We start from the raw sequence: 12412 nt of genomic DNA, 5'->3' as shown, positions 1-12412 counted from the left end.
TGAGTTGTAGATTGTCCACCTGTCAGTGTTAAAGACTGAATCACAGAAAAACTGAGACACCAGAGGCCTAGATCTTAATCCAATATATTCCAGATGTACTTCGTTACCTGAAATGCTACTCATGACGAAATTTTAAATTCTCTTTTTGGTTTTAGAACCTACTGGGTATACCCTCACTCTTCACTTAGTTTTCCAATTGTTTATTACTTTTTAGTATCCTTTATTCTTTTTTGTTTGTTTGTTTTGTTTTGTTTTGTTTTGTTTTGTTTTTGTTTTTGTTTTTTGTTTTGTTTTTGTTTTTTGGTTTTTGTTTTTTGAGACAGGGTTTCTCTGTATAACCCTGGCTGTCCTGGAACTCACTTTGTAGACCAGGCTGGCCTCGAACCCAGAAATCTGCCTGCCTCTGCCTCCCAAGTGCTGGGATTAAAGGCGTGCGCCACCACCCTTTATTCATTATTTTTAAGTTTAGTTATACATCTCAATTTCTAACTTGGAATATATTTTTCCCAATATTTCCAGGTCCTAGCTGGAGGCTGCGTCTGTCTTCCTCATCATGTTAGGTCGCTATTTGTAGGATTATCTTTACATTCAAAGTTAAAAATAGTGTCACCACAATAAATGAGGCATATTAAAGAGAACAGCCTAGCTCCAATTCAGTGAGAGACACTATCTCAAATAAATATGAGAAAAATAGGCCAATAAAACACATACATAAAACAGCGAGAAAGCAGTAAATATATTTAAGAAATTGATGTTATTAAAGCTGTGAGTTTTAATAAAATTTTAAGAAAAGCAGAATAAAAAAAGATTTGCCTCTGACTCTTTTGCCCACCCTTGGGACCCTTCTCCTCCTGTTGGCTCGACTCATCCAGCCTTGATATGAATGCATGCGCTGAGCCTATGAGTGCATGCGCCTAGACTTACTGAACTTTTATGGCCTATTTGATTGCTATCCCTGGGAGGCCTGCTCCTTTCTGAAGGGAAATGGAGGAGGACTAGAACTTGGGAAGAGGGGAGATGTGGGGGAGGGACTGGAAGGAGTGGAAGTAGAGGAAACTGGGGTTAGGATGTAATTTATGAGCGCAAAACAGACAAACAAGAAATTAAAAAAAAAACCCTAGCAATTAAATGCACAATATAAAACTTCTAAGAAAGAACTTTTCATTAAGCATTAGCTACCAAAAAATAGAATATAAAGAATCAAACAACTATGGCAATAAAATTAATAGAAATCTGAATTATATTCTAGGCTACTTCAAAAGATTCGTTCTACTATCGAAACAAATTTTTTAAGTGTTGTGACATTTTCCCCCTACAGTCCTGAGGCCTTTAGAATACCCTTGTTAACATGTTTGTTTTGACAGTTTTCAAGATAAAAGGCACGCTATTTCACTTGTGTCTACTTTTAAAAGTAGAATTAACTGCCAAGTATATTATCATGGCTGGAACTGTTACTGTCTTAAACTTGTCCCCTATACTCTGGAACATCTCTCTGATTTAGATTTAGTAACACATGTGGATAAAAGAGTCCTGACAAATATTTGAGATTTCTCAACTCCTGGACTTCGCTTTTTCTGTTTTGACATTTGCTGTGGCGGGTCAAAAGTTTTCAGTGCCTTTCAGATACACTGTGCAGCAAGGACAGAATGGAGTTCAGGTAGGCTAGTATTAGTGCATAAAAATTGGAAATCTTTTATGTATTTTAGTCACAAGATAAATCTATTTTATTAATGTACTTAACCCATAAAATCCCACACAGCTGTGACCAGAGTAGGAGAAACATGTTTTAAAATAGTATTTCATTTGTCTACCGTCAGACTATCTCCAAGGCAGAGATAGGGATTGCTTTACCTTTAAAGGAAAAAATAGAAAAGAAGAGAAACTCCCAGCTTCAGCAACTTTTCCCAGTTAGTGTGAGTTTGCCAAATTGAAAACTGACGTCTATGTTTAGCTATGCAGAGTGAGAAATCATGAAAACTTGTATTTCTCATACAAGTCCTTAGATAACATTTTTATTCTAGGGTTTTTGTTGTTGTTGTTGGGTTGGTTTTTTTTTTTTTTTGTTTTTGTTTTTGTTTTGTTTTATTTTGATTTTTTGTCTTCTTTCCAATCTTGATCTCATCATATCTGAAGGGCTTGAGCAAGTTTTCCTTATCTGCTTTATTTTTTCCGGAGTTGAAAGGGGGTGAATGAACAGACACAGGGTTTGTTTTATTCTCAACCAATCACAGAACAGGGTTTTCCCAGGAGAGAGAGAGAGAGAGAGAGGACACAGAAAACAAAACAGATTCATCATGTGCAGCCTGGAGTGACCACATCCCCTTTCGGAAAGCAGTGTGCAAAGGAACCGCGGAGAGCAGCCACCTACTTAAGAAATGTTTACGGAAGGAGAGAAAGTGCTCAAAGGGATGCACTAGGAAAAGAAGCCTGCCTGTTCCGGGAGTGCGAATATTCCTCAGTAGTGAGTGAAGCTTACTGCTGTTTTTGTGCTCTGCCGAATAAATGGGTGGATATTGCCAAGTTCAATCTGTTATTCAGATGGTTTGTAGACACTTAAGTATCTTAAAGTGATTTAAGAGCTAATTTTTATTTCCCCCGCCCCAACCGAATTTTATTTCGAAAATACAGCTGTAGATTCTAGCTTGCTTCCATTGTAGCCAAGGAAAGAACTGTATTGCATTTTGTCATGTAAATTTAGGAAAGATTAAATTGAAAGATCATGAAAACTAAAATGGGTTTTAAAATTTGTTTATTTGAAAAATTGCTGGGTAAAACTATGTTCTCTCTCTTCTTTTTCTTTCTTTCTTTTTTCCTTCCTTCCTTCCTTCCTTCCTTCCTTCCTTCCTTCCTTCCTTCCTTCCTTCCTAACTTATTTTGAACTTTGCTTTCTGCATTTTGAGTGTCATTTCTATTTACAAAGTTGAGAGAAGCCTTATTCTTCTGGTGAGTCAGAATCAAGTAATTTCGAGTATTGATTATTATTTTAAAGCTCAGTTCTTCTGGTAAGAGTTATTCAGTTAAATTTTTATTATATTTAAATCTGAAGATAAGTATTATGAACATATTTCACTGGGATTGTATCCGATGAATTTATCATTCAGGCGAGTTTAAGCAATCAAAATTTTGTTGTTGATTTGTTTAGTTTTTTTTTTTTCCTAAAATGCAAGGAACAAAAATGAGTGTTGATGGGGTGAAACCAAGAGATTACTTTATTCACATCATTGAATTCTGATCTAAAATATTATTATATGTGTTCTGCACCCTAATGGCGTCCCCCCCCCCCATTGGAATGTTCTGTTTTATTGTAGAAGTGTGATGATAACCACGCCCTATCATCACCGTCACCCGTCCCTCCACATAGCTTAAAGAGAATGCATTTGAGGTAAATTTAGTCTTAAATCGTTGCATTAATATTTTACATTGCATTATAGTTCTTAAGTGTGGTAAATATTTGAGTCAGAAATAGAGTCAAGGTTTTTCCAACTCCGCTTCTGGTTTTGGTTTATTGTTTGTTTGCTTAATGAGCAGGTGAGGCAAGTATGAAGGAGCTAAGTGTGCACGTGCGCCAGCAGACCCGCGCCCTTCTGCACAAGATTCTGCTCAAGAAATGGCGGAGGAAGAGAGAGAGCTTATTGGTAGGTGCAGACATTCCACCCTCTCCTCAGCCTCCTTTCCCCACCTGAGTTTCAAATAATATTTCAAAGATTACAGCTTAACCAGCAGGCTATAGTTATTACTTTTGAGGTAGGTACTTCTATCTATGTTTGTTTGATTGAGAAACTCATAACGGTCTGTGACCAATACCATAGAACTTAGTAATATATATATATATATATATATATATATATATATAATTTTTTAAAGGGATAAAGGAAAAATTAAATTGTATGGTAAAATTGCAGCAAAGGTTAAGCCATCCCATACTCTACAGTGGGATACAAAGTTAGTAAGTATAAATTGAGAAAATTTTAATATTATCGTTTTATATCCAAAACTATTGATTTTCTACGTAAAGGTTGTTTCCAAGGATATAAAAGAGTAACGTACTAAGCCAATGCTTTGAGAAGTGGCGAACAGTACAAACTTCAGTGGCTTCCCTGTGACAGATGTTCAGTTCTTATAATTTTTAGTACAGTCAGTATAGAAGAGAAGCAAGCCGGTGAGAGAAAGACTATTTCCCTTTATCCAGGGATCTAGGTTTCCTCATCTGGGAATCTGCCATCTCCTCTGGTCCTGGTAGCCGCCGCTGGATTACTCATAAGGCAAGGAGGGAGAATTGAGGCAGAGAGTATAGTAGGTTGGGTCTGCACACAGGCCTGGGGGTGGCGTGTACTGTGTCTGCCCATTTTCCATAGGAAAAAAAACTCAGTCTTCTATTCCCATTGTATCTAAGAGTATGCTCTAGTCAAAACCTACAGGTTTCAAGTCATTTATACTATATGAACTTAAAGTGGTCACTTAAAAAAATGAACATAGTGTCAATATTTAAAAGTGAATTCCAAAGATGAGGACGTAAGTGATTTGTTCAAATAAAGTCTGGCATTGTTAAGTTGAAATGTTTATTAATGTAAAAATTCAACGGAATCTTCTCTTTATACATTGTCTTGAGAGTGCTTTGTGGTAACTGTTTGCTTCATATTTTTCTGGTATGTTTGTCAGATGAGGGAGAGGTGTTCTTGGGCCTAAAAGAAGTGTGTTCTAGCAACATATCAAGAAGAAATTATTGCTATGCTTGATTTACTGGAGAGTATCTCCCATGCAGTTTCTACTAATTTCGTTTCTCTCTCTCTTTTCCTCTCTCTCTTCCTCTCTTTCTTCCTCCCTTCCTTCCTTCCTTCCTTCCTTCCTTCCTTCCTTTTTTCTTTCTTTCTCTTCCTTCCTTCCTTCCTTCCTTCCTCTCCTCTTCCTCTCTTCCTCTTTTTCTCTCTTTCTTTCTTCCTTTAAGACAGAGTTTCACTGTATAACAGAGCCCTGGCTGGTCTGGACTTGCTTTGTAGAGCAGACTGGCCTCAAACTCACAAGCACTTCATCTGACTATGTCTCCCTAGTGCTGCTGAGATTAAAGGCATGCACCACCATGCCCAGCCTGAATTTCCTTTTGTTCCTAATAAGAATATGATAACTACCCAGAAACATTGTGATTTGCCAGCATGAATTCTATGTGGAACATTTGTGCCTTATGTCTAGAATTGGCTTTCTGGGCGATCGAGATTTTCACACTATTAAGTATACCATTAAGTTTCCAGATGACTAAGGAAGTCGTTCGTGACTTAACAAAAACTTTAGATCAGAGAGCGATGCAGGCGACTGCTACCTCAGTGTACATCCTTTACTGAGTTTTCTTCTCCCTGAAGATGAACAGCAATGAGAAACCAATTACATGGAAAATTTGAACTTGTCTCCAAAGTTCTTTAGCATTGACCAATTTGAAGGGAAACAAATCTAGGCTCATCGTTTCCTCTTTGAAAAAACTGTTTTATAGGAATGGAGCATACCAATTATTATAGGACTGCATATGGGTCTGTTTTCCTACTTGGCAAGAAATATTCAGGTCCTCGAAGTCCCTCCTCAGGATCTTGGAAGTCTAAATGAATTTAATGGATCTTCTCTAGTAGTTGTATATACACCGATCTCTAACATAACCCAGCAGATAATGAACAAAACAACATTTGCTCCAACTATGAAAGGTAAATATACTATTGAGAAAAAACAATTAGTCTCATTGGTTTATAGTGTTTAAAATATATGCACGTATTAGTTTGAAGTTCCAGTTAAACATACATCTAATAAATTCGAGTATCAAGATACCATATAATCTACGTAGGCTTTTATTTTTCTTTTACAAGATCTTAATCTTTTTCAGCCTAATGGGGGTCCAATTTATGGAAGCCTGTGTTTGTCTTGGAGCATAACAAAGCAAGAAACTTACAAATTTTCAAAACAGCAACTCGGAGAAATGTAGCTCCTATGAATCTGTATGCTTTTAGCATGAATATGCAACGATCAATATTTATAATTTGCTAAAAATCTAAGTACTTAGATGATGGCTATTTAACAATAAGTTCATAAGTATGAATACCAGTTATGTATAATCTGAAGGTGATATTCTCTCCTATATATAGTATTGAATGCAAAGCCTTTAAAGCTTGTGGTTTTCAGTTGGGCCCATTTTGTGATGAAGACAAAGAAAACATGTATTTCATTTATGAGCAACCTGGGTATAGTCTGACTATTTATTCTTTAATATTAAATTCCTAACTAATTAAATCTATGGTTGTTGTAAAGTCTGTTTGTTTCCTTTGTTTCTGCATAAGACTGCAGTCATGTAAGTTGTTTTTGCTTCAGACTAAATTCTTTAATCATCAGAGATCGGTTACTCTTATACTCAAGAGGCATGATTTCACTATCTGTAACTTGTCTGATTAAAATATGTAGTTCTCTTGCACAAGTGGACACTTTGAAACAGTAAAGTAATATTTTCTAGGTTGCCCTTTAGTTTGCTTCGTTTAAGTGGAAAAGTCTATCAAACGGTTCAGTCTCGTCTTTCATTCTGTTGTGGTGGGATGCTACCTAATCCAGCACACCTGTTTTCATCTTCTACTCCACAGGAACAAGAATCATCGGGGTACCAAGTATAGAAGACTTGGATGAAGTTCTTCTGCACAATATACCGGACGCTTTAGGAGTCATCTTTAATGACAGTTTCTCTTACCAATTAAAAGTCCTCAGGATGTATGGAAATCCATTTTTGAAAGAGGACTTATTAGGTGACTTTCTAATATATAATCCTATTGTGACAGCCTGTATGTTTTTGAAAAGAAGGAACGGGTAGGTTGGGAGGGCACTTTTTATGACTGCACTTGTCTTCATTTTAGAAGTTGATTTCGCAGCACTGTAGGATACTTCAGGACGTATCTTTTGAGCTCACAGGATTAAGGCAATGATGGTTGGATCTCAATGTTGGATGAGGTTGCGGTTGAGTAGGCAAGGACCGGATAATGAGGGCAAGGGATGGGACTTGCACTTGTAACTCAGACCCAGGATTCCGAACGGACTGTTGAATTAGGGTCCTTTTACATTAAGACCAAAGGGAGAGCAAGGGAGAGGAACTGGAGATACCATGTCCTAGTAGGATAATGGTGTATGATGGTGTCTTATCAAATGCTGGAGGAAAAGCATGAAAAGCCACGCCATGTGAGGGACAATGCTTTTGCAGCCACAGAAGGGTTAGGGTCCCCTTTAGTATCTCATAAACTAGGTCACAAATAGCCACTGAAGTACTTTATTTAAGGCAAGCTTGTGGAAAGTTATCCAAGATTACATGAAAGCATTCCTGATACAGCCCAGAGAATTTGGGTTGTAAGAAGTCCAGGAAGAATGTAATGAAACCAGATAGCTGCTTAGATGACAGCAGAAGCAGGAAAAGGAGAAAGGCTTATGGGTTAAAAGACATGGAGGACATAAAATTGGTGTAATCTGTAGAATTGGTGCTTTACCACCACTCATATGCTGTGTGCAGACTAATAATACTATTCACTTACTTGCCTTATGCACACTAATACTACTCATGTGCCGTGTGCACACTAATACTGTTCATGTGCCGCATGCAGACTACATATTCTTCAGCCAGTTCTTGCAGAATTCAGTGAATTAAAAACCATGGAGCCTGTTTGTCTGTATTGTTCTCCTCAGAGGCAGGAGGTTAAAAAAGATACACAAATGAGATAAGATGGTAGAGACAATAGAGCTACTTTAGAATTTAAGGTGGTAAGGAAGTCCCTTTGGGGATAAAGCCATTTTTGTGATGAGAATAGGGTAAAGGGACAAGCGATTTTTTATAAATAAAATTATCACAGATCTGTGAGTCTTGTCCCTTCTAGCAAAAGGATTATCCAGAGACACTCAAATGCAGAGTAGAAAGCGATATTCTCAACACTACCGCACAGGAGAGACCACATGAAACTATTAGAAAGATAGTTCCCGAGACTTCCAGAATATAAGTGGTGGCCTCCCCCATTTTTTGGTTCTTTCCCCCACCCCCCAGAAAGGGCCATACTCCTTTGTCTTAATCATTACATGTCCGTAGTGCAGTATCTTGCCAGGAGTCTTCAAATACTGCATCTCATAAACAACTCCACTTCGTGGCGGGAGGTGTGCATTTTGCTATGATAATTAATTCCAGGTTAATTTGGGACAAAATTTCTTCTTACGCACATATTCACTTTAGACTTCTAGGTACTGAATTGGGGATTGGTGTGTGGTGTTGGTGTTGGTGTTAGTGTTGGTGTAGTGTGTGTGTGTGTGTGTGTGTGTGTGTGTGTTTGATATAGAAACTTTAAAACCTTGTTTTTTGTGTCTCAGGTAGCTGGTGTTGTTCTCTCTCTCCCCTCATGGTGTGTGTCAGAGTAGCTTCTACACTATACACCCTTCATCTTAACATGTCTGCCTCATCTCAAAATTACTTTATTAGCTTGTTTATTTGCTTTGCTTGAGGTAGGGTTACGGCATACCCAAGGCTAGCCCAGAAGCCTTATTTTTCTGCTTCCTGAGTACTAGTGTCACAGGTACACCACCATGCCCATCTTCTGTATGAGGTTAAAAGCTCTATCTAGCAGAGTCTTCTCCCCATCATTTTCTCTCATGCTTTTGTTCCTCATTCCCAGCCTTCCTTTATCCCCTAATGATGGTTATACTTTTCCTTGTTTTTACAGCTCATTGCTGGGATACGCATTCTCAGGCGTTCTGTTCACTTTCCAAATACTGGGAAAGAGGCTTCGTAGCTTTACAAACCGCCATTAACGCTGGGATTATAGAAGTAAGTGCTCGATTGGAAAGTTTCAGTGGTTACCACGATTCACTTCAGAGGCATCAACATTTTTAACGAAAGATGCTGTCCCAGTTTATTTGTCCCACAGTAACTCCACGCCAAGGCTGGGCATCTCATAAAGAACATGGTTATTTTTCATAGCTCTCAAATCTAGCGAGTGTATGGTTGCTTGGGCCTCAACAAGCCCATGCCTCGTGGCTGTCACAGCCTAGCAGTTTTTACACAGCCGAAGGGACGAAAGGGCAAAGAAGAAGGACACCGTGTTCTGACTTGGCAGAGGAGCAAAAGGGCAAATTGCACATTAGGACGCGCTTGCCAAGTCTTTGATGAGTCACTCCTCTATCCATGAGGGTGGGTGAGGTTCCGTGACTTACTTCCCTAAACATCCTACCTCTAACATCACGCTGAGGATGAAGTTTGCCCCCTGCATTGTAGAGGGGTGCACTCAAACTAGAAATTATGTAGACCAGATTTTATGACAGAGAATATTTAGACAACCCCCCTGATTTACAGTTTCCTTATATTTTTATTATTTTGGTTATTTACATTCCAGCCATCGCCCCCCCACCTACTTCTTGGTCGCCATCCCATAGTTCCTCATCCCATTCCTCCTCCCCCTTGCCTAGTTCTGCAATGCTTCACAGAAGCCTTGCAAGTCAACATACCCAGTTCCCTCTAATGGTGAACATTTTGTGAGACTGGACTACTACAGCATTCCAACTAGGAAACTGGTATAAGCCCAACCTCCAAGGCTTATTCTAGCTCTGTCAAATTAAATCCTCTATTTTCTGTTTGCTTTTGTCTTTCCCTAGGTCACAACAAACCACTCGGTGATGGAGGAGCTGATGTCCATCGATGGGATCAATATGAAGACATTACCTTTCATTCCTAGAGATCTTTCGGATTACGAAATTTTTATCTTGTTCTGCTTGCTTTATTTCTCCTCGTTTATATATTTTGCATCCAGCAATGTTACTAAAGAGAGAAAACAGTGTAAGGAGGTCATGAAAGTCATGGGTCTACAAGACTCTGCATTCTGGTGAGTCCGAGATTGAGAGCGCGGGACAGCAGAAGTGTTATTGTTTTGCAACGCCACGGGTTGCCTTTGACATGTGGGCTACTTGTTGTCCGTGCTCACTATTGGATTTAGTCTTTGTTACATCTTCCATGGAAGATAGAAGGAACTCAGTGAGCATGATTTTAATGCTGGCTTGTTCCTTTGCAACGTCTATGATCGAGGTGCCCTCGTCAAGGTTGTAGATGAGGAAAGAAAAGGCAAGTGGAAATGAGGCAGTTAGTTAGCTGCCCAGTGTATGGGAGACAGTGAATGCCAGGGCCGGGCCTTAGGGCAGGAGACCTGATGGCATTTCTACCTGACCTCCTAGTTATTAGCTGCCTTCTCCATACTTCCTCATTTGAAGAAAATAGCCTTGGGAAGCAGACGTGATGTTCATGGGCATGGCCAACCAGGGATGTTGAAGCATGTAAATGTTGTATGTTATGTGGTGCAATATGACCAGGACATACAACATAGGCTGGTGGGTAGGGAGGACTCAGCAGAGCTTGAATTATACATTAATATTCGTACTTTACCTCACCCCACAAACACTTAGAAGTAATTTTGAAATACATATGTATGTTTGTATGTATACCTGAACACATCTATTTATGCATCTGTGACATAGTATAAAGGTGAATGCTTTTCATAGGAAAAAAAAAAGACCTATGAAAATAGTGAGAGTTTAGTTGATAGAAATGCAAATAATGTATAAGGTCTAAATTCCTCAGAAGCAAACCACAGAATTTAATATCAGTGACAAGATATATATTGCCAGGTATAAGGGAAAATCATGCATTTATTTTAGCTTAAAAGAAACATGACAGGTTTTGATATTGATTCTTAAGGGGTAATTCTCGGTATATTACTCAGATCAAGCAAACACTTGGTTGGGCAGACAGTGCAGACGTACAATCTTAGCATTGCGTAGGTGGACATAGGAAGATGGGGAATGTTTGAGCTGCCTGAGATGTACAGAGAGAGACACTGAGACCCTTCTTGATAAACCAAAGCTAAAGAAAACTCAAACACACACCACTTAAAATGTATGTTAACAAACAACTGCCCTCCCCCAAGCCCCAAAACTATGTGTGTGGAATGCTAAAACTTCATGGAGAGGATGAATCATTATTTATTGACCAGTTTAGCAGCTCATGTGTTTCTAACACAGACCAATTTGTTATAATGATATAAGATTAAAAAGTTAAATAAGTAGTAAATCCAGCTAAACATATTTTACCAGGGTGCAGGGTTGCAAAGCTTGCACCTTTTGTTATGCTGCATTCTGCAGGGGATGCGTTCTTATTAGTTATATGGTTTGAAACAGAGGAAAGAACTCTGGACAGAATGGATGCCTGCAGCCCCATTTATACCCTGTTAATGATTTATTTTGTGAAATTAACCCGTTAGCTAGTAAGAGGGAGTACAGTCCTATTATTTGTAGGTGAGAAGCTTGGACTCACGCACCCTCATAGTCTTGTCTTATCTAACACATGTTGTTCTTTAATACCTTGTCAACAGTGTGAACTCCAACACATCTAAAGAAGAGTAATACAAACGTGAAAGATGTAAATGTGTGCCATAACTTATACCTATTCCAGTAAGGAAATACCAGGGTTAGGAAACGTGTGATGGCACCAATGAAGCTGTGGGTTTTCCATCTTCTGGGAAGAAGTATGGTAGTGTTCCCTGCAGAGGCCCTCAAGCTTTTCATGCTTGTAGAGGCCTTTGATTGACATCTGACTGACCATCAGCTCTTAAGTCTCCTTCCAGCTTTGCAAGTAGGGCCATTTGGTAATAACTAATAAGACTGATGACATAAACTTTAATAATTCAGTAATTTCACCTTAGAGATATTCTCCTACATCTTACATAAAGACAAATGTAATAAGATTCTCTGCATTGTTATAACGGAAAGAAAAATAGGAAACAATTGTTTAATTTCAGAAGAACACTGGAGTATGTTAGTATAATGCAATATCATAAGCTCCATTTATAGTAGATAATGTTGAATGATAAAGGCAAGTTACATATAATACCTACAGCATGAAATAAATGGTTTATACCATGCTCGTAGTATCTGTGCAATAGGTACGTATGGATGCCTGGCCTCCAGGCACCAACAAAGCCATACTTTGGTTCATAGTCTCTTAATTGGTTGTGACATTCTTTTCACTGAATGATGCTACCCTAATATTTGGTGTCGGCCATTACTGTGTGGTAATGGCAATCAGAGTGCATGGGACTCATAATCAGGAAGTTTGTCATATTGATTACCTTAGGGGGAAAAAGATGGAGAATTGTGATAAAGGAGAGTATACACAGTGTACTTCTGCCATGTTATCAATATCATAGTTATTAAACCAGGGGCACATTCAAGAATAATAGTGTTGTACCTGAGATGCTTTGATAGATTTAAAAGATATTTATTTAAAGGGCTAACTAACTTAAACACCTTTTGTCTTTGTTTAGGCTGTCCTGGGGCTTAATCTATGTTGGCTTCATCTTTATTATTTCCATATTCATTG

At 38.5% G+C, this 12412-nt stretch overlaps 1 protein-coding gene across 5 annotated transcripts in view; it reads left to right on the top strand.

The window, feature by feature from the left end:
• Positions 1 to 2256: 2256 nt before the first annotated feature.
• Abca6 (ATP-binding cassette, sub-family A (ABC1), member 6) overlaps positions 2257 to 12412 on the top strand; it is a 77139-nt gene continuing 66983 nt past the window's right edge. For 3 of the 5 annotated variants that reach the window (NM_147218.2, NM_001166556.1, NM_001166557.1), the window contains exons 1-7: positions 2257 to 2461; positions 3529 to 3635; positions 5483 to 5687; positions 6609 to 6767; positions 8712 to 8815; positions 9640 to 9866; positions 12357 to 12412. The exon at positions 12357 to 12412 is cut by the window's right edge. In NM_147218.2, coding sequence (NP_671751.2) covers positions 3540 to 3635; positions 5483 to 5687; positions 6609 to 6767; positions 8712 to 8815; positions 9640 to 9866; positions 12357 to 12412 — 847 coding nt within the window. In that variant the 5' untranslated portion in view covers positions 2257 to 2461; positions 3529 to 3539. The other 2 variants (XM_006534413.2, XM_006534414.2) reach the window with 2 other exon arrangements.

Source organism: Mus musculus, chromosome 11 (genome assembly GCF_000001635.26).
Source record: "Mus musculus strain C57BL/6J chromosome 11, GRCm38.p6 C57BL/6J".
Lineage (NCBI taxonomy): Eukaryota > Metazoa > Chordata > Mammalia > Rodentia > Muridae > Mus > Mus musculus.
This window is presented reverse-complemented; position numbering and strand designations above follow the sequence as displayed.